Source organism: Microcebus murinus, chromosome 14 (genome assembly GCF_040939455.1).
Source record: "Microcebus murinus isolate Inina chromosome 14, M.murinus_Inina_mat1.0, whole genome shotgun sequence".
Classification (NCBI taxonomy): domain Eukaryota; kingdom Metazoa; phylum Chordata; class Mammalia; order Primates; family Cheirogaleidae; genus Microcebus; species Microcebus murinus.
The window spans coordinates 5616071-5637385 of record NC_134117.1 but is presented as its reverse complement, the minus strand read 5'-3'; the positions used below and the strand labels follow the sequence as shown (position 1 = coordinate 5637385).

Here is a 21315-nt window from a genome sequence, read left to right as displayed (position 1 = left end):
TTTCTGCTTCAATATTTCTGTATTGATTTTTAAAAAAATAGGTAGGTATTACTTTTATATCAGAAAAGAACCATAGTGTCACCATTTTTGGAGAAGTATTTTTTTAAAGTTTCCAATATCTCAATACTTATTTTTGTTTTGTTTTTGAGACAATACAGTATACTTTTTAGAACTTGTCTGACTCTGCATGGTTGCCTGCCTACCTTTGTGTTTGCCAATCTTTGTTTAATCTTAAGCTTAAGAACTTGTCTGATTGCATAGTGTTAATTACATTCCTTGTTAATTGAAGTTATGCCTAAATGTCTTATATGAGCCAGTTTTCATTTGTAGGGCTTTTTTGTCATTTGAATTTTGAAAGGGATGTATGTTTATATATTATAGTAAGATAATGTGAATGAAAAGACATTGGTGGTTTAAAGATACTTTCAAGTAGACATCCCAAACATTTTTGGGAAATTTAATAAAAGGGTTGAAGTGTGTGCTAAGTGTGAGAAAAGTGAGAGGTTGAGGAAGGAGGTTAGAAAGGGTAGAAAAGGGAAGATTGAAAAGATTTATCTGTATTCAAGCTGAGATCAAAGCAGTACATTTATAACTAGTACAGAGACAGGGAGGTAAATCTATTTGCAAACAGTTTTTTATATAGGAGGGAGAGTTTCTAGAAGGACAACTATGATATAGTAGCTGCCTTTGAATTTTGTTTACTGACCAGGTTTTAGTTACTGTTTGCATGAGAAGGGTCTGTACATGAATCTTGGTGGTTAAGACATGCTTGGAGCCAAGAATCAGATGAACATGAAAACAATCCCATAGTAGAGGCAAGGGATTTCTTACAAAACACATTATTCTGATAAATGCAAAGAACAATGACCATTATTTATAATTAATATCCAATTTATGATCTTGGTTCTTTTTATTCTGGCTGCAAAAATACAATTTATTTTTCTGCATATACCCTGGCAACCTATTTAGAATAAGGGTGTTTGGAGAGATTTATGGTATAAAATTTGTCTTTATATGGTAAGTTCATCCAACCCTCTGTTTATTCTTTTCTTTTGATTATATATCATTGTAAAAAGCTGTTGGAGAAGCAGGGATGTGGTTGTAGATTATAAAGGAACCTCATTTGGAAGCGCCACAGTGTGGGGAAAATATTATGGATTGATGTACAAACAGAAAATCGTAATCTTTTCATTAATAGATTACAGTCCTTAAAGATTCCTATTTAGGCCGGGCGCGGTGGCTCAAGCCTGTAATCCTAGCACTCTAGGAGGCCGAGGCGGGCGGATTGCTCGAGGTCAGGAGTTCGAAACCAGCCTGAGCAAGAGCAAGACCCCGTCTCTACTATAAATAGAAAGAAATTAATTGGCCAACTAATATATATATATAATTAGCTGGGCATGGTGGCGCATGCCTGTAGTCCCAGCTACTTGGGAGGCTGAGACAGAAGGATTGCTTGAGCCCAGGAGTTTGAGGTTGCTGTGAGCTAGGCTGACGCCACGGCACTCACTCTAGCCTGGGCAACAAGCGAGACTCTGTCTCAAAAAAAAAAAAAAAAAAAAAAGATTCCTATTTATCAGTATGCTGATGATGAGGGTTGGATTTTTCTCCAGAGAGATTAATATTATTGTACTATATTGCTGTTAAAATGATTGGATTCATTTTTAGGTTTAGATTTGCATCAGGCAAGTTTTTAAAGCACATTATTGTCAAGATAAATGGAAGGAACTGCTCCTTCCTTTTCTTGCTATAATGTTCTTCGTTGTACTTTCTGGGCTGTATCTTTGAGGAGTGAGCTCAAATGTCTCTCAGCATCTCAGTCTTTTCCATTTAAAATAATCACAATTGTGATAACTGTTTTTTTGCGGGGCGGGGGACAGTGTCTCTGTTTAATGTGTATATCTCCTACAAGATTGTAGACTCGATGAGGGCTGAAACTCACTGTCCTGTCCTTTCTGTTCTCAGTGTTTAGCAGAGCTCCTACCACATAGTAATATTAAAAAAATATTATGAGACAAAGGAACAGAGAATGGTTGGACTAAAGGGTATTGGCAGGATAGGGGACAGAGAAAGAAAACAGCCCTTGGGGGAAATTTAAGATGATGATCCCTGATGGAATCGCAAATCACTCTTTAGTGCTGCATCATGTACTAAAAATGGTAGAGTTTCAAAGACTTCTGTGTCAGTGTGCATCATTCCATTTTGTTTGTGTGAATAAGAGCGTCATTGCAATATAATTGACTTGTTACTAGCTGGATGAAGAGTCTTAATAGGGCTCTATGGAAGGCAACTTGACAAACCTCAGAGTCCAGGGACAAAGTGTCACAGCCTATGGGATGACACACGGGAGCTAAAAGATGGGAACTCGCACGACAGGAGTGTTGGAAGCCTCTCATTGCATGAATTTCGTTACTATCTATTTTTTCACACCTACTGGTAAATAATATACAGTCTAAATGCAGATAAGCACAGACAACTGTAGAATAAAATGTGATAAGTGATACATTGTGTGTTAAGACTTTCCTTATCTGTCATGGTTAAATTAAGTGCAATATATTTTAAGGAATTATAAAACAGAATCTCATGGATATTTGAATCATATCAGATCCCCTTATCAAACACATACTGATTGTGGGGGTGGTGTGGGCGCAGCGAGGGTAAATGAGCCTCGGCTCACTGTCCTCAAGGAGCCCGGTCTCTGCAGTTGGCCCCTTCACGTCTGTGGGTTCTACTCGTTGCATTCAACCAACTGTAGATTGAAGAAGAAGAAAAAAAAGCAATGAAAATTAACTATACAACAATAAAAAATATAAATCAAAAACACAGTAACACATAGCATTTGCAGCACATTAGGTGTTATAAGTACTGTAGAGCTGATTGAGTGTGGGGGAGCATGTGTGTGGGTTACATGCAAACACCACACCATTTTATATCAGGGATTCAAGCATTCTAGGGTTTTGGTATCCACAGGAATCCTGGAACCACAATCTCTTATGGATATCAAGGGACAAATACATTAATAGTTGGACTTAAAGCATCAGTGGCACGTAGAAGATGTTAAAGACACATAGTACTCATGGACTTCTGAATTTGAAACAAACCACCTTTATATAACATCTTAAGATAATCTTGGAGTACAATTTAGCTGGATATTCATTTGGGAGATGAGTAAGATATGAAAATAGAATTATATCCATATGTGCAGTACTTGTTCTTTTATTAAACAGCTCAGATATAAAATGAAGATTCACATGCCACCACCCTGCTTAAGAAGCAAAACATTGCCAATAAAATTATCTTCTGCTATCCCATTCCTTTCCCTATTTCCTTCTCTGATACAGGTTTTATAAAGTCAAACTTCATGTAGATTGTATTATATTATTCTCTACATATCATTTTACAATTTCTTTTGTGATTCAACCTCCCTCCTCAATTATGCATGTAGATATCTTTGGACCCAATTAATTAATTGCTATATATTAATAGTATTCTAATGTTTAATTCATAATTCATCCAATCTTTGACAATTTAGGTAGTTTTCAATTTTTCCTAAATGTGAAGTTGCTATGAACAGTTTTTGCACATGGAAGGGACTGTAAGTAGGAGTGGAATCGCTGGATGGTAGAGGATGCATGTCCTGGACTTAGCCTTGCTGTGCTGTTCTCCCAAGAGATTTCCCAATTTATGTTCTGCTGGCAGTTTGGGAGTGTTCCTACTCTTCTTCTCCACTGCTATATAGGCAGGTTTCAATTCTAATAAATTTGAAAATGAAACGCCTTCGTTTTGATTGTATTGTTCTGATTATCAGTGAGGTTGAGTATATTTTGGTATTCTTCCTCTGCTGAACTGCTTGGTCAATATCCTTTGGTAACACTTTTTTTTTTTTTTTTTTAAGGACCAATGCTAATTATATGCATTTTGAACACCTACCTATTGCTACTGTTAAAATATCCTACCATTTCTCACTATATATTTTGAACTTCAGAGACATACTGTGTCAAAAGAATTATGTACAGCAATTTAACTTAATCTGATTGTGAAAGACACTGTCGTTTTACAGATTCATTGTTTGTTTGCATGGAAAAGCTTAGAGCCACCAAACCAGGCACAGCCTATGGAGGGAAGGGCCCAGATTTGGGAGTTAGAGATCCGGGTCTAAGCCCCTGCTCCCCACTTACCAGTTTTGTGGTCTTGAACAAGCTGCTGAGCCTCTTTGAGCCTCGGTCTCCTCCTTCCTCATCTACACATTGAGAACAGCATGTCATCTGTGAGGTCAGATATGCTGTTGGTCGAGTGTCCTGCACAATGACCTTGCTTAGAGTGAGCTCACAGTAAATTGAATTTATTATAATTAAGTAAAAGGATTCTGTTGGAAACACACTTTTACTTTTCCTATTGCCTATTGCCCATATAGAATTCCAAGCAGAGTTACCATGTAGCAAAAAGTGTGAAAGAGATGAGCATCTAAGCATTACCGCTACTTTATAGGAAGTGTTTGAGAAGCCCCTTATGCATATCAAATCACTTTTAAAATATTTTGTCCTGTAATTTTTCCTTTGCAGTAAATCGGAGAGGGAGGCAGGGCAGGGACCCTTATTTATCCCCATTTTCCTGATGAGGAAAATCTGTGGGAGAGCCAGGAGAGGAAGCAGAGTTTCTTGATCCTTCTAGGGAGTTTTTGTTGCTGTAGTTTGGTTTGGTTTTTGATGTCTGAACTGATTTTTACTCTTGAAGAGCTTACTAGCAAAGTTAGGGAAGCACCTTTTGGGCAGTTTGTATTTTATATCTTCTTTTAAAGGACAAGGCTTGGGGATAGAAATATAAGAAAGACTTTCAAATATACTAAAATGGTCTGGATAGATGGCATATTCTTTGCCTGTAGGCTCTGCTAGATTTGTCCCCTGATCCTTCACACCTCACTTTAAGGGCACCTTCCCCCAGATCAGAATGTAAGTAAATTAATTGTACACAGTTTGAACAAAGGCCTTCTTCCTGTAGGTTTCCTGTATACCTGCCACCACCTGTTTCTGGTTGCATGCCCCTGGTTAGTATTCGTTTTGGGGGGTCTTCCTTGTTCCTCACTCAGCCCTCCCCCCAGGCCATCTTTGTTGCACCTGTCCCTCAGGGCACAGAGAAGGTATCCCATAAATGTGCTGAATGAGTGGGTATAAGTAAACTTGTTCCTTGGAAATAAATGTGATGCAGAATATCTGCTTGACTCCAGATGGTCAATAAACTGAGCCAGAGCGTAATTGAAACGTCTCATGCTATGAAGCATCCACATTGACTTATTCTTGGTTTATTTTTATCAGACTTGTTGCTGTCATATTCATGTAATCAGGAAGGAAGAATCTAGGCTGGTAGTTTGCCTTAGCTGAATCTTTTTTCCATTAAGATTAAGTAAATACGCCCAAGTATATATATATATTTTTTATTCAATTCTATAACATTAAAATTTACCAAAAAAATCAGCCACAATGCTACTATTTTGTCTTTTTTTTCTAAATTCTTTTCAGTTCTTCTGTTTGCATCTGTACATTTTATATCATTATAATCAGTGTTAATGTAATTTCATATTCCCTTAGCATATCAAACACATTACCATGCTTATAGTAAATATTCTTGCATTTAAATCATGTACCAAAGCATATATAACAAATTCCATATTCTTAAACATTTAGATTGTTTGCATTTTATTTGCTATCAATGGTGTTAAAGTGATTCTCTTTGGTTTTTATTTTGTTGTTTATGTATGTGTGTATGTATTAAACATATGGAGTAGACAGCACATAGAAAGGTTAAGAGCATGGCTCTGGAGTCGCGTTCCCTGGGTTCGAGTCCTGCTGGCTCTGCTGTTTATTGCATGACCTCCCTGGCGAATTGAGTGACCTCTGTGTGCCTACTCTCGTCTGTAGAATGGGAGGAAATTCTGTTCAAGATTAATTTATGTAGAGAGCTTAGAACACTATCTGATACAAAGTGAAGTTTCATTAAAATCTAGCTGTTAGATAATCCAAGTTGGAGGAGGGATGGAGGTGGGGATAGAAGCATAGTTGAGATGAGATTGGCCGTGATCCTGCTGACGAACCTGGCTGAAAGGGATTCCCTGTACAACTCACTCTGTGTGTCAGAAACTTTTAAAATAATAGAAAGCAAAAGCACACACAGAATATAAACATTTTAGCTTCTACATTTATTTTTTGACTTCTGAATTTTTTTCTTTGGATGTGTTTCTAGGAGCGGGATCACCAGGTGGGGATATCTTATTATTGTTGTTAAATATAACCAATGGTAGAGATACCTCAAAGAACTAAAAGTAGATCTACCATTTGATCCAGCAATCCCACTTGCTGGGTATTTACCCAAAGGAGAAAAAGACAGTCTATATAAAAGACACCCACACTTGAATGTTTATAGCAGCACAATTCACAATTGCAAAGATGTGGAAACAACCCAAGTGCCCCTCAAGACATGAGTGGATTAATAAAATGTGGTATATGTATACCATGGAGTACTACTTAGCCATAAAAAATGGTGAACTCTTAATACCTACTGTATTAGCCTTGGGTGGAACTGGAAACCATTCTTCTAAGTGAAGTATCACAAGAATGGAAAAACAAGCACCACATGTACTCACCCTTAAATTGGTACTAATCCACCAACACTTATGTGGACATATGGAAATAGCATTCACTGGAAAGTAAGTAGGTGGGGGTGGGAAGAGGGGATGGGTAAATTCACACCTAACATGTACAATAAACACTGGGTGATGGGCACACTTATAACTTTGACTCAAATAGTACAAAAGCAATTTATGTAACCAAAATGTTTGTGCCCCTGTAATATTCTGAAATAAAAATATATGGCCAATTGTTTTAGTAAAGAATTGCACAATGTACAGTACAGTCCATAGTCTGTGAGTAAATCAGTTTTATCACAGTCTTCAATGGCACTGAGTATTAACATTCCACGTTTTCAACCAATTTTATAAATGATACCTCGCAGTTATTTAATTTACCCCTTTTTTGACGTCTAGAAACTTTGAACATTTTCTTAATTTGTTTACTGGTGGTTACTATTTTAAAAATTTTAAACTGATTCTGTGCTTGGTCTTTTCATCTTATTAGAGTTTTATAGGGACCCGATTTTATGCAATGTAGTAGTTTGGAATTAAACTTATTTCAGCTATCTTTAAGTGAAAGGAGAAACTGTCTTTACTATGAGGCTATTTTGATATTTGGTTTAAAAACTACTTCTTCAATCAGTATTCCTGGCAAACATTTTTGATACTTTTAAAATCCCAAATGTAGGAATGATTATGATCTCCATGACATATTTATTTAGAATGTTTTTGATTAACGGTTGCTATAAATACATGTTCAAGCCATGACAAACTGCTCTGAGGTGACGGCCACCCCTGTTCTTCACACAGCATTGCCCTGGTGTGCTGTCCTCTTCATCACGGACCATCTGCCACCGGAGGCCGGGCTGCAGATGTCCCTGTCAGTGAAATCTCGCCTCAGTAAATTTTCAGGTGTTTTTGTGAAGGGCAGGGAACTGCAATCCTGCGCTGTGGTGTTCTATGTTTATGTGATGAATATGCTCATATTTGCTTTTTTCTTCATTTCCCACTTTTCAGGATACTAATCACAATTGCCAATTCCAACACAGAAATATGACCACCAGTTCACTCTGTGGCTTTTGAAATATGGTCACCTGTGTATCATAGGAATGCCAAAATTAATCTGATTGTTTTCTTTTACTAATTTATCTTTTGTTTCTCCTCTTTTGGGATTGGCACATTTCTGCTGTATTATACTTATTGCAATCTTTTTTAAAAAAAATCAGGATGCTAGGTCCTCATATAGTGGTTTACCTAAATGTTATAGTTTTCTGTAATTTGTAAGTAATAGCGTTGTAATGTGATTTTGGATGGACTCGAGAGCCATGTTTCATGTTATCTGAGTAAACACAGGGAATGAATGGTGACAGTGTATGAAGCCTTTCATTATTTTATATTCATATTATTTATTACTTGGCGAATGGCACCAGGGGCATAAAATTGTTTTATTTCTCAGATTTGCATGAGAACTTTCTTACAAAAACCTGTTATGGTACATAACACATCCATAAATCCTCGTATAGTTGTCCTTTTGAGGAACTACTTGTAGTTTTTTTTTTTTTTTTTTTCTTTTTCATTATTTGGGAAACTTTTAAGATAGGAAAATTTGCCACCATAGAATGGCCCTACCAATTTTTTAAAGGAATTACATGACATGGAATGTAAGGTCTTGTTTTTCTTCTTGGTAATCCTTAGAAAAGTTAAATTTTTTAAGCCTGAGTTTGTGACATGAGATGATGTGATTGCTTAAATTTGAACACTGATTATCAGACTTAAACAGGTACCTTTTGAAAGGATCTGATATTATAACAAAAAAGAGTTCTAAAACTTTCTCATAAAAAAATCATGTAAATAGTGAATGTATATTTGTTGTATACATTTTACGAAACTTATGAAATATATAAAAACAATTCCTAGAAGAGTGTCTGTACTGGTAAAAGACAATGACAAATGTAGATGTAAATATCCTGTTAAATTAATAACAAAAAGTTAGCTTTTGTGGTTCGCAAAAACGTTGATTTTTGGGTCCCTTGGGAAAGGTGCGTGGCTCGTCAGGCAGCCGGTGGGATTCGATCCCGGGGGTGGCGTAGCCAGGGCTGCAGTCGCAGGTACGCTTACCTCTCCTCGCGACTTCAGCTTTACTGCGAAACTGAGGGACGGTGACGCTTACAAATAGAGGGACCTGTTGGCATCTTGGCAGTGAATTCGGTGCAGAGGGACATTCCCCATGCGACGTGCGCGCTCTGCCCTAGGCACGTGCAAACCACCTTTTCGGACTCACCTGGGAACCGTCTCCCTGCTCGTCCTACCCGCAGGTGCAGGTGCGATTCTTTCTCTTCTGAACCCGAGGGTGCGCCCGCCTGCTTCCCACGCGTGCTCTCGGCGTCTGACGGCGAACGTGGGCCCCTTGTGGCTGCCCGGGCGTCCTGGGCTGTCCTCCCCTGCACGGCTGGCTTGGCGGGGAGGGGGCCGCCTCTGCCTCGTCCTGCAGGCCGTCCCCTACTCCGTCCCCACGCCGTCTCCCTTTTATTTGGGGTCTCGTTTTCTTGGCCACTTAAAAATTCCCTTGGGGTTCAAGCTGGTGTCCATAGCTCAAACCTGATTTCAAATGAATGGTTTGCGGAGCCCTGGAGAACAAAACTAACTGAGCGGTAGATTTGTCTCCCTTAGGTCTATGTTTTATGTCTCTACTTATAAGGGGCAGTATGGCACAGGGCCAGACGTTAGGGACTCCTGAGCCAGGCTGTGTCTGCATTGCAGTCCTGGTTCTGCCGGTTACTCGCGTGTGACCTCGGGCAAGTTGCTCAGCCTCTCTGGGCCTCAGGTGGTTTACAATGGAGTTACTGAAAATCCTTACGCCACACGGAGTTGGTGAAGGCTAATTGAAAAAACACACGTAAAGCGTCTACACTAGCTACCTGACACGGTTTAAGCGTCACACGTGTGTTGCTGTCGCTATTATCTCAGTAGCTGGGCCTGCGACTTGTCATTGCCGCCAGCTCTTACCAGGGCTCAGTGCTGCCCCAGGCCTCTGCTCCCTTGTCACAATGATGCTTGCACTGTGTGTCCAGTGACCTGGTAGTATGTCTATATTAGGCTCCTGAAACATGTATATTAGGTTATGACCAGAAAAGCCAGACTTTTTATAAAAGAAAAAGCAATAAACTACATGAGTATAATATAAGAATTAAATCACACCTGCCAAGTTACTCAAGGCTGGCTAGGAAGGCAAAACAAATTTGGTCTTATCCACTGTTTATTCTTCGGTAACCTAAAAACAATTAGCGCTAACCTGATGTGAAGGACATTCATTTATGTCCTTGACCGTCCAGGTCCTATGTTCCTAGCTTTCTGCAAAAAGCAACTCTTGGCCAGGCGCGGTGGCTCATGCCTGTAATCCTAGCACTCTGGGAGGCCGAGGAGGGCGGATTGCTCGAGGTCAGGAGTTCGAAACCAGCCTAAGCAAGAGCGAGACCCCTTCTCTACTATAAAATAGAAATAAATTAATTGGCCAATTAATATATATATAGAAAAAATTAGCCGGGCATGGTGACGCATGCCTGTAGTCCCAGCTACTCAGGAGGCTGAGGCAGGAGGATTGCCTGAGCCCAGGAGTTTGAGGTTGCTGTGAGCGAGGCTGACGCCACGGCACTCACTCTAGCCTGGGCAACAAAGTGAGACTCTGTCTCAAAAAAAAAAAAAAAAAAAGCAGCTCTTGCCTAAGTGAAGATGGATATCCTGGCAAGTTTTGCACCGAAGGAAGGACAATGTAGGCTCTCGGGCATGGCTGGCGCATGGGCCACCGGTGCTCCCGGGGGAGTAAAGCGACGCGCAGTTGCGTGGCTCAGTAGCAGCTGATCTGCTGCCACGTGTGTGCACTCGCACCGAACGCTGCCTCGGAGAGGCCATCGTGCTGTTGTACTTGGATCATTCCAAAAAAAATGAGTGAGTAATAATAAATCAACTCTCCAAACACCACACCTTTTCTGGGCTCTGCACCAGATCTGGAGGGGTGGTGATAGCAGTGAGCTGGCCACTGGACCTGGGCCCGTGGCTGCTCTGGTGGCCGTGGGGCCTGCGGCCGGTGCCAAGCCGGCTGACGGAGGTCTCCCGGTGCTGCCTGTGCCGATGACTAGTCAAGAGCAAGGAGTGAGGAACTCTTGCATATCTGGGAACGTTATCTTTTTAAGAGCCATTTGGCTTGTCCCTTGTGCAATTTGACATTAATTTAGAATTTCTTGCTTATTCTGACTTCTAGTGGGACTCTAGGCCAGATGTCTTTGGAATTGAAAGTAGCTGTTGGCTTCTGGTTATTCTGGGGTAATCCATAACAGGCTACCAATGCTGGTCTTTGGTTTTAGAGGGCTGTGGGAAAATGAGTTCCTCAACAATGGTGTCATGAGCTGAGGACGTGAGTATGTGAGGAGTCATCGTGTTCAGCAGCCAGAACTGCTGGGATGGAATGAGATGACTCATGCTAAAAGGTCAGTGTCTGGCTCATTAGTTCCCTTCCCTGCATGGATCAATTAGTAGCTAACACATTGAAATTGGTTCCTCTAAGAAAACTGAAGTCCCCAAGGAGTAATATATATGATTGATTTTTATAGCTATTTTAAAAAAATATTGCAAACATATCAATATTGCAAATAATAATGTGCTCAATGTACCATATAGGTATGAAATGTTAACGTCTTGCCATGTACTTCCTAAGTTCATTTCCTGAAGAAACAAAAGCTTGGAAATACAGCAATAAGACACCTCTCCTGCCCTCTTCATGTCTCGTCCCTTCCCTTGCATCTGTGAAGTGGTAGACATTCTTCCTATCACCGTTCTTAACTTTTACTACATATCTATGTATTCATAAATAAATAAAATATAGTGTTTTGGTGTTATAAAAGTTTGCACAAACAGTATAGTTAATATAGTATATCCTTTTACAACTGTTTTTAACATACTCATTTTGAGATTTATATTGATGCACGTAGAACTAGTTCCTTTTAGCTGCTGCATTAGGGTTGCACTGTAGAAATATACCATTTATTTAGATACTTCGTATATGTTTAATTATCATTAAACACTTTGAAGTATTTTTTGACTCTGTTTCAGAGTAGATATTAAAATCCAGGTTTTCTATCACGCTTTCTATAAATATTTGGAAAATAAAGTTGGGAAAAATGAGCTTGTAGGCTGCCCCCTAGCGTATCTCTGGGATCTCAGTCCAAATACATTGGTGGTCGCATGCCACGCTGGCCTGGGGCAGGCAGGACCCGGGCAGCCGGGTCTCCTCGTGGGGCTGCGCTGCAGGAAGACCCCAGGTCTGCAGAGGGTAGGCGGTCAGCTACTTGAGGCATCAGCTCAAGGGAAATACATGATCCTTTTTTTTCTTGAAACGCCAGTACAGTGAATCAGTGATATATTTAAGGCCTGAAACGTGCTGAGATGCAGGAGACGTGGACCCAACCCTTAAGAAACTTGAAATGTAGCCGGGGAGACAGAGCTAACATTAAACAGGATGACTGCATGCTGAACAACTTAGTACACACTATGTTGGTGCCCCTTGTTACCTTTTACAAAAATGGGAGATTCTATTATGTTGTTCTCTGCACCTTGACTTCTCATTCAACAATACCCATAGAGATCCTTTCTCAGCATCTGGGCTGGAACTAATTTATTAAAGGCTGTATAATATTCCATGTTATGGATGCATCATAATTCATTTGCCCATTCCATTGTGAATAGGTCATTTTTTGTTGTTGTTGTTATAAATTGCTAAAAATTGTTGTGACCTCCTTGTGTGTACTGGTGCTCTGATTTCTGCAGAAGAGATGATCAGTGGTGGATGGATGGGCAGAAGGGTGTGTGTAATTTTAATTTTAATGAATGCTGCCATGTTGCTTGCTAAAAATGCCATAATTCATGTTTCCCCACAACCAACACATGAGATTATCTTCTCCCTACATTGTCACTTCCAGTAGTTATGATATCTCTCCTTAAGTTGCTGATGAGATACAAAGATACACCCCATTGCTATCAATTTCTGTGAACACGAGGGATCCAAACATCTTTTTGTCTATTATGTCAGCTATTTGTTTTTGCTGTTTTGTGCACTGCTTATATTTTGCCTGGTTTGTTATTAACCTTTGGATTTCTTTTTTCTCAGTTAGTTTGTAACAGCTGTTTACAGACAAAAGAGATGTCAACTCTTTTGTCATCTATGTTACAAATATTTGGGCCAGATAGAGACTTTGTCTCTTGGCTTTCTTTATTAGCCAGTTCACCGAAGGATTGTAGCAGAAAAACTGAATTTCATCGGCTCAAAGGACAATTTAATTATAATTTGATATATTAACCAACCTTTTTGGAAAGGTCCGCAAGTAAAGTTAGATACTGACGGGGGTGTGGTACAGTCTGCTTGTTGAAGGATGTGGGGTAGCTCACTGCATCAGCTGGCTTTTGTATCTCTTCAGCTTTTCAGGCGTTCTTCAAGCAACAGGGAGATACATGTATGCGTGATGCGCAGAAAAACAATTTGATCACTAAGCAGCTATAAACCACTCACTGCTCTCCCTTCCTTATGGAAATGGGTGTATCATTCTTTTTTTTTTTTTTTTTTTTTTTTTTTAGAAATGACACCTTCAAAGCCTCATCCACCTGTTGTGGGCAAAGTGACTCATCACAGCATCGAACTATACTGGGATCTGGAAAGGAAAGCGAAACGGCAAGGACCTCAGGAGCAGTGGTTCAGGTTCTCAGTTGAAGAAGAAGACCCCAAAATGCACACTTACGGTATCATTTATACGTAGGTGCAATGTTGAATTGCTTACCCTTTTGCTTTTGCTTTCCTGATTAGTAGAATGATTTCTAAAAAGCCACTGCTTTTTGAAGCCACATTTTGAAATTAAAGAATGAGTCAGCATCATTTGCATTCATGCTCTTTTATGGATTATGATTTTTAGAAAATAAGCATTAGTGGTAACTCTGAAATTAAACCTATACCTTTGAGAGCTTCTTTGACTTCTGAAAGGTTCTAATGCTATATTTTTAAAATCCAAAATGAAGAGACAGAAGCAAAAGAGTTTGAAATTAGTTGAGGTTCCCGTCAGGTGGTTGTGTTCACAGATGTGGGATGGGTCCCCACGTTGTCTACCCCGGCCAACTGTCTGGTCTCATGTTGTACCACTGTCCCATTGTCAACTCTCTTACACCAAACTGGTTCCCTCCCTCTCAGCCTCGACCAAGCCAAGCGGGTTCCCATGTCAGGGTCTTGCTTTTGCCTTTCCCTTAAATGGGTTTTCTTTCTTATATGGCTGATTGCTTTATCCCCCCCTGTAAGTCTTGGGTCAAACACCCCCTTCTCAAAAGGCCCTCTGAGCAAGCCGTCCTTCCACCGGGTGTCCTGTGTCTCCAAACCGCGTTTCATAGCTCACAGGATTCTGCTCTGCTGGAAGTATCTTAGTTGTCTACTTGTTCATTTTTATTTTATTTTTTTTTACCTCCCCACCAGTATTTAAACATCGAAAGGTAAGACTCCTGCTTGCTTAATACTCTACCCTTAGCTCGTAGACAGTGCTGCCTGGCATATGGCAGGCCCTCAAAGTATTTGTCACACAAATAAATGAATGCAACAGGAGTAATCAAGAAGCCATTTTTTCCCTTAGTCTTCCTATTAACTCAGACTGATTTCTTCCCTTTGACAGATTTACCACTCGCAAAATGGCTATTGCTGTGATTCAGGAATACCCAGAACGAGACACAAATAGGGTTTTCAATTAAGCTTTTGATTTTGAGATAATTATAGATTCCTATCCAGTCATAAGACATAACAGATCCTGTGAACCTTTTCCCGTTTCCCCCCTTACGGTAACACCGCGGAAAACTGTCGTGCACTGTCGCAGCCAGGGTGCTGGCCCCTCTGCAGGCAAGATGCACGACAGTTCTGTCACTTTCCTGGCCGTTTCCCACAGTGGCATTGTGCAAAGGGTACTGGTGCCAGGTTATACACAGACAGGAGGGCTTCAGCTGTTACCTGAGCAGTGAGATCCCTTGATGCTTGAGAAATCTCTCTGTACCCAAAAATGCAGTATCTGAAATGTAGTTACGATGTGAAAATAATTCCTGGCCTGACCACTCAAAAATTTTATTTGCGTCATGTGTTATTCTTTGAAGGTAATTTCTACCCGAAAGCGTGAGTCATGGCAAGTTTTTCTGTGGAGAAAGAAGACGATGTCTTTCCTTCCCCTCAGCCCCCTCGGGCCGCAGGCCGAGCCTGGACAGGCGGTGGGCCCGTCCTCGGCACTCCTTTACTTCTTCTTGGCCCCTTCCCTTTGCCAGGCGTCCAGGTAGACACGGTCGCCTGGCAAACCGCGGCCACGTGCGCTGGCTTCCAGCCCGAGGTGTCTGTGTCACTCTCTCCCGACAGCTGGCGTTGCAGTCGGGCCAGAGGGCGCACTTGCAAGCTGGCCTCGGAGAACGAGACAGCCCAACCTTGACGCTAGGTGGCAGAGTGAGGCTGTGTTAATCCTGACCTCCTTGGCTTCGTTATTTCGCTTTCTCTAGATATCATCATTGAAACTAGCAAATGCCTTTCGCGAAAGAAGCGATTATCTAGAATCTCTGATGTTGGGATTGTGGGTTTAAGAACTTCATCCTGACTCGTAACTTCCTGTTCTTGTCAGTCGTCGTCCTACCTGGAATCGGTGGCCCCGTCCTTGCACTTGGGCTCTCCTCCACTGCTTCTCGTGGCCGGTCGGTTGTTGAGCTTTGTCAGTTCTTCCTTTGCAGAATCCCCTTGGTAGGCGGGGGCATGTCACCCACAGGATGCGAGCTCCGTCGCCTGCCCAGCTCCCTGATGCTACCCCAGGTCCCAAACCCACCCAGCGGATTTACTGCATGAGTTGGCCTCATCCCTCTTTCATGCCTTCTATCGCTTCATTCTATCTTGTTGGGTTAATTTTCCCTTTAATCTTCCTTTTGCCAGATTGTCTTGGGTGGGTCTCCGTTGCTTGAAAGATGAAGGTCAAACTCCTTAGACTAACGTTTGGTGCCCTCCAGTTCGCCCATGACCTGCCTTTCCTGCTGCCTCTTGTTTCTGAGCACAGACCCTCCACTCAGGTCTACTTCGGCCCTTTGTGCCTTGGCTTTTCTGCAAGTGTTGAGCTGTTTTCCATGTTCAGACAAACTGCCCCCATGGCCCCATCCTTCCTTCTGCCCAGGTTGGATTTGACCTCCACCGAGAGGTCCCCCTTACTTGGTGCCCAGGCCACGCACTTCCCTCCTCCGGTCAGCGTGTGCTATCGAGTGCCCACGGGGTGTCGGGCACTGTTCTGGGTACTGGGGACAGACAGACAAAAATCCCTCCCTCACGATGAGGCAGGCAAACAATAGATAAGGTATGTAAGTAAAAAAGCATGTCAGAAGGTGGTAAGTGCTAAGGAGAGAAAAAGCATAGGAAAGTTGAGGGTTTAAAGTAGAGTTGGGGACAATCCTCACCAAGAAGGCAACTTCTGTGTAAAGATATAAAGCACACCTAGGATATCTGGAGCCTTGCAAATATCTGGAGGAAGAACATTCCAGACAGAGTAATAGCAAGTGAAGAGAGCCTTGAGGTGGGAGTGTGGCTGGCATGTTCTAGAACACCGAGGAGTGGAGAAAACAGGGAGGAGAGTTTACCCCTGGGGTCTTGGGGGTTGTCGGGGAACTTTGGCTGCTACCCGGAGAGGGGTGGGGCAAGCCCTTGGAGACCGTGGCGCTGAGCAGGGGCACAGTCTGGCTTGGGTTTCAGGGGGATCCCTCTGGCTGCAGAGCCGGCCAGGCTGTAGGAAGGCAAGGCAGCAAAGCAGCAGGGAGGACTTACTTAAGAAGCTCTTGCAATAATTTAGGGTGGGAGATGACAGAACGGTGAGAAATGGGTGAATGCAGGATGTTTTAAAGAGATTTTACAAGCTTGCTGGTGGGCCAGATGCGGGATGTGAGCAGAAGGGCAGTCGGGGGATGTATAACATCTAGCACAGGCCAAGCTATGCTGCATGAGGCATCGGCTTCGAAACCTCAGCGGCTCGTGACGGCCGCAGTTAATTTCCCCTCCAAAGCACCTGCTGTGGGTCAGCCACGGCTCCATCCTGCATCGTCTTCCTGCAGCAGCCCAGGCCGGTGGAGCGGCCTCTGCCTGGCCACTGTGCAGAGAGCACAGCACGCTGTTTCCTGAAGCTTCCACCGGCATGACACACTTCACTTCTGCTCATACTCTGTTGCTCAAAGCAGAGATGTGTGGCCATGTCTGAGCTTAGCAGGGTGGGAAGTAGCAGCCTTGGGGGGGCAGCACGCATCTGGGGACAATAGTCCAGTCTTCCGTGGGTGGCACCTAGGTCTCTGGCCTGAGCGACCAGAATAATGGGGAGGACCGTGGGAGGAGCAGAAGCTGTTTGGAACCATCGGACATCCAAGTCGAGCCGTCAAGGAGACTGCTGGAAAAGGACGGGCCAGGAAAAGGGTCGGGGCTGCAGGGACAGATTGCAGAGTCATCAGCATGAAACTGGGTTGGGATTCTGGGGAGAAGGGACGGAGCGTAGAGAGAAAAGAGGGGTCTGGTGACTAGCCCTGGGGCTTTGCAAAATGTAGCTGCTTGTGTTTTGTATTTGCTCAGCTCTTGTATCAGATATTTGCTCATTGACCAGTGTTGATAACAAAACCAAGGGCATGCTTTAAATGTTTGTATATTTTCCTCTTGTGGAAATAGTTCCAAGACCTCTTTATTCCTTATGCTGCTATGTAGGCGATGTGAAGACGCACTTCTCCGTAGGTTTGATGAGCTGCTTCCGTGCGTCACCCCACATCTGCATCGCAGCCATCGTGGAGCACCCTACGGCACTTGCGTCCCGGGGCTCTGCTGTGTCTTGGGTACTGTCTTTGGGGCCATCTCCACTGACGTTGTGAGAGTCCAGCCTGCCTTCAGTGTAACAGCTGTTTCCTAAAGCAGTTTTATTTTTCCCTTTCCAGGGGTTACGAAGTTGCTCTTTGCTTCAGAGTGATCTTATGATATTTAGCAATATTGGATTTTATTGAGAGCACTGCTGGTTTTATTTTGGTCCAAAACTATGTCAAGTCTTTGACACCTTGCACTGAAATCCATTGAGACTGGGATATTACCTTCTCATTGAACTTCTGAAGTCCTTTTCAGATGCCACAAATTGTTGAGGGCTCGGTTTTTATGATTCAAATGTCTAAGCATCCGTGGACCTAGGCTTAGCGATAAAATCTACCTGCTTTGGTAGGTAGATTGGTAGGTAGATTGGTAGGTAGCATAAGGCTGCTTTGTGCCAGGTGGATATATTGTAGTTTCTAAAAAAAATTATCTTTTAGCCTGTGCAGTTTTTCTGAATATCTTCACTTTAGAGCTCTCACTTTTATGGTAAATGTATTTATATCTATTTTTAGCATTTGTCTACTTTCTTGGTATCTTTTCTTTCTTTCTTTTTTTTTTTTTTATTTGAGATAGAGTCTCACTCTGTTGCCCTGGCTAGGGTGCCATGGCGTCAGCCTAGCTCACAGCAACCTTAAACTCCTGGGCTCAAGAAATCCTTCTGCCTTAGCCTCCTGAGTAGCTGGGACTACGGGCAATGCACCACCATGACCGGCTAATTTTTTTCTGTATATGTTTTTAGTTGTCCTTGTCCAGATAATTTCTTTCTATTTTTATTAGAGATGGGGTCTCACTCTTGGTCAGGTTGGTCTTGAACTCCTGACCTTGAGCGATCCTCCTGCATCGGCCTCCCAGAGTGCTAGGATTACAGGCGTGAGCTACTGCACCTGGCCTTTCTTGGTGTCATGATTCCAATGTTTTTCTTTTCTATAATTTCTTCTTCTTTCTTAGTTTCTTTTTTGTTTATGCCTGATATATCAGTCATCGACTGCTGCATAGCGAGCCACCCCCTAACGCAGTGGCATGAAGCTAAAACAATCTCGTGTTGCTGCTGCCCGAGAACTCGTGCAGGGCCTTGGTGGCTTGTCTCTGCCTCGTGTAGTCTGGGCTGGTGCAGCTGTGCTGGGGCTGAAGGAACCGACTGGTGCCTCAGCTGGGATGGCCGGGACAGCGGGAGGCTGGCCGGGCTTTGCTATATCTCCCTTCGTTGCCTGGCATCTTCCGCTGACTCTCTTACCAGGTGGCCCCTGTCTCCAGGGAAGTGACTTACGTGGTGGCTAACTTCCAAGGGGGCAAACGCAGAAAGTACGCAGCTGCGTAGACTGCCTCACCCACCCACTCAAAGGCCCCACTTGAAAATGACCTGCGTACAATTTGACAGCCTGTCTTATCTTCCGAATGTGAAAACTTGTCCCTTGAGGACAGATGCCATACGTTAATGCGATTATTTCTCCAGAGTACAAAGTTGCACGCCGGCTATGTATCAAGCCCCGGGCTAGGCCCTGTGGGCCAGGGTAGGGACAGAGGTGCCATGGGTGAGTGTCCTTCATTCTCACGTTCAGAAAAGATCTGCCCTGGAAATAGATGGTTTTCAAAGATCACTTCCCCCTGCTCCCCCCAGGACGTGGCCTGGGTTAGATGCCCTGGGGTTATCAGCACGTGTCTCCTCCTGTCTAGGGGATATGCAACGAAGCACGTGGTCGAAGGTCTGGAACCAAGGACGCTGTATCGATTTCGACTGAAGGTCACCAGCCCCACTGGAGAGTACGAGTACAGCCCGGTCATCTCGGTGTCCACCACCAGTGAGTATGCCACCGCTCTGCGCGGCCGATGTAAAGATAAGTGGAGATGACAGCCACCTTGGAGGTAAAGTATTCTGCCTGCTGTCTGGCCTTGCCAGAAGCAGAGACGATTCATTTAAAAGGACCCTGACGATGCCGTTCGCTGGTTGGGGCCCGGCGGTAACATAACATAAGGGAAGTCTGATTTCAGAAATCGGGAGAGCTGTTTTTGTGCCAGGACTGTCCTGCCAGTAGACACTTTGCACAAAGGGGTGGAGTCACGTTTCTTAGGGAATGGGCCACAGGGGCGTGGGCTGCAAGAGCATCCTCACATGGCGAGACGGGCTGCCTGCTTGTGTGTCCCCAGTGTGTCCCCTGCTTGTGTGTGCATTCAGTGCTGTGTCCACTCTGGGTGCCCTCGGTGTGAGTGTCTTGCCTGGCCAGTTAGATCCTGGAGGTGCTGTGAGTGAGGGCGAATGAACAGTGCTGTCTCCGTCCATGGAGAGCCACGGGAGGGAGCCCCACACAGGGATGGTGGCAAAAGAGGCCAGCTACAGTGCCCTGGCCACTCAACCTTGATCTCTGATACTTTGAGACTGGTGTTTTAAAACATTTTAAAGATGCCATGTCCAGGGGCCATCTTTGAATGGGAATGTTGAAAAGATTACAGCGGCCAGGAATGTTCTTTGTGGCCCACCCACTGAAGACACGCACAGGCAAGTTTTTTTTTGTTGCACAGAGGAAATCTTCCTTTTGTGAATAAAGTTATTTTTCAATTTTATTCAATATAGCATTTGGCAGATGCACATATACTCTTCATGGCTTTCCATTATTATTCATGACAATTTTGTGTGGACTAAAGATAATCCAGATTTTGAGTGAGCCTATAATGCCTTTGGCTGTAAACATGGCATTAGGGGATTGGATCTTAGTTTAGCAAACTGAGAGTTTAGTTAATGCTGAGAGTGGCGACTCTGTACACATTCCCAGATGATGCTCAGCTAACCGTGGAAAAATACAATTTCGGAGATTTTTGAAATGCGATGGTCAATTACGGAGATGCGGGTCAGGAAAGAGGGCTTGTTCCTTAAATCTGGCAACGTTGAAAGCATTGGCTTTTATATGGAAGATATTTAGCTCCTGGGGGAGGAAAGAGGAGGCAGACCAGCGGCAGGTGAGCTGGCTCTGTGTGCTGGGGGGGGAGGCGGGGGGAGGAGCGGGCGAGGGAGCCCCGAGTCTGCTCCACTGCAGAGCTTGGCCAGGAGGTGACTCTGCATGCAGCCTCCCCTTCTGTGCTGCACGCTTTGCCACCTCCCCCGCCACACAGCAGTGTCTCGCCACTGTCCCGCCAGTGACACCACTTGTGTCTCACTTACTTACCTTTTTGCTTCCCACCTACTTTGTGGGCCCCTGAAGGGGAGAGGGTGATGAATCGGCCATCTCTAGCATGTGGGGGAAATTTCTTAATAAAGGGATGGACGGTGGTGGATTAAGGCCCAGAGGCAGAATTAGAGTGCGAAGAGAAACGCTCATCTTCTCGGCTTGCACCCAACGTTTGTTGGGACATAGATCCGTTTCCCACCGGCCAGGGAGAGCCTGCCTGGACCTGCCAGGTGGGGGTGATCACGTTCTGCAACCAACCAATGGGGGGGGCTTCAGGAGTCCACCGGTATTCTCTTAGTAACACATTAAAGCCAGGGCAGGGGCTTGTAGACCTTCTGGCCAGAGTTTACGTGGCGTCACTGTGCCATTTGGAGCAATTCTAGGAAGGTAGACACCACCGTCCTTGCTCTCTGCCTATCCACTGACAAGGGCTGTGCCCATGGGCAGGTGTGACCCCCCTCCTTGCCGGGCTGGCTTCAGAGGGGCAGCCGTGGACAGCTGGTCCAGGGGTTTGTCCTTTCTGTCCCGTGGCTTCCATGGGTAATTGGACAAGCCCTCCCTCGGGGATGAGAGCACGCTGGTGCTGACCAGGTGCGCTGGGGCTTCTTGATGGT

The 21315-nt window shown here is 43.6% G+C and overlaps 1 protein-coding gene across 1 annotated transcript in view; it reads left to right on the top strand.

Moving 5' to 3' along the window:
• Positions 1-21315, top strand: part of FANK1 (fibronectin type III and ankyrin repeat domains 1) — an 81628-nt gene that overhangs the window by 43545 nt on the left and 16768 nt on the right. The window contains 2 exon segments of the mRNA XM_012781375.3: positions 13244-13418; positions 19215-19339. Of these exon segments, the coding sequence (XP_012636829.2) occupies positions 13244-13418; positions 19215-19339 (300 nt within the window).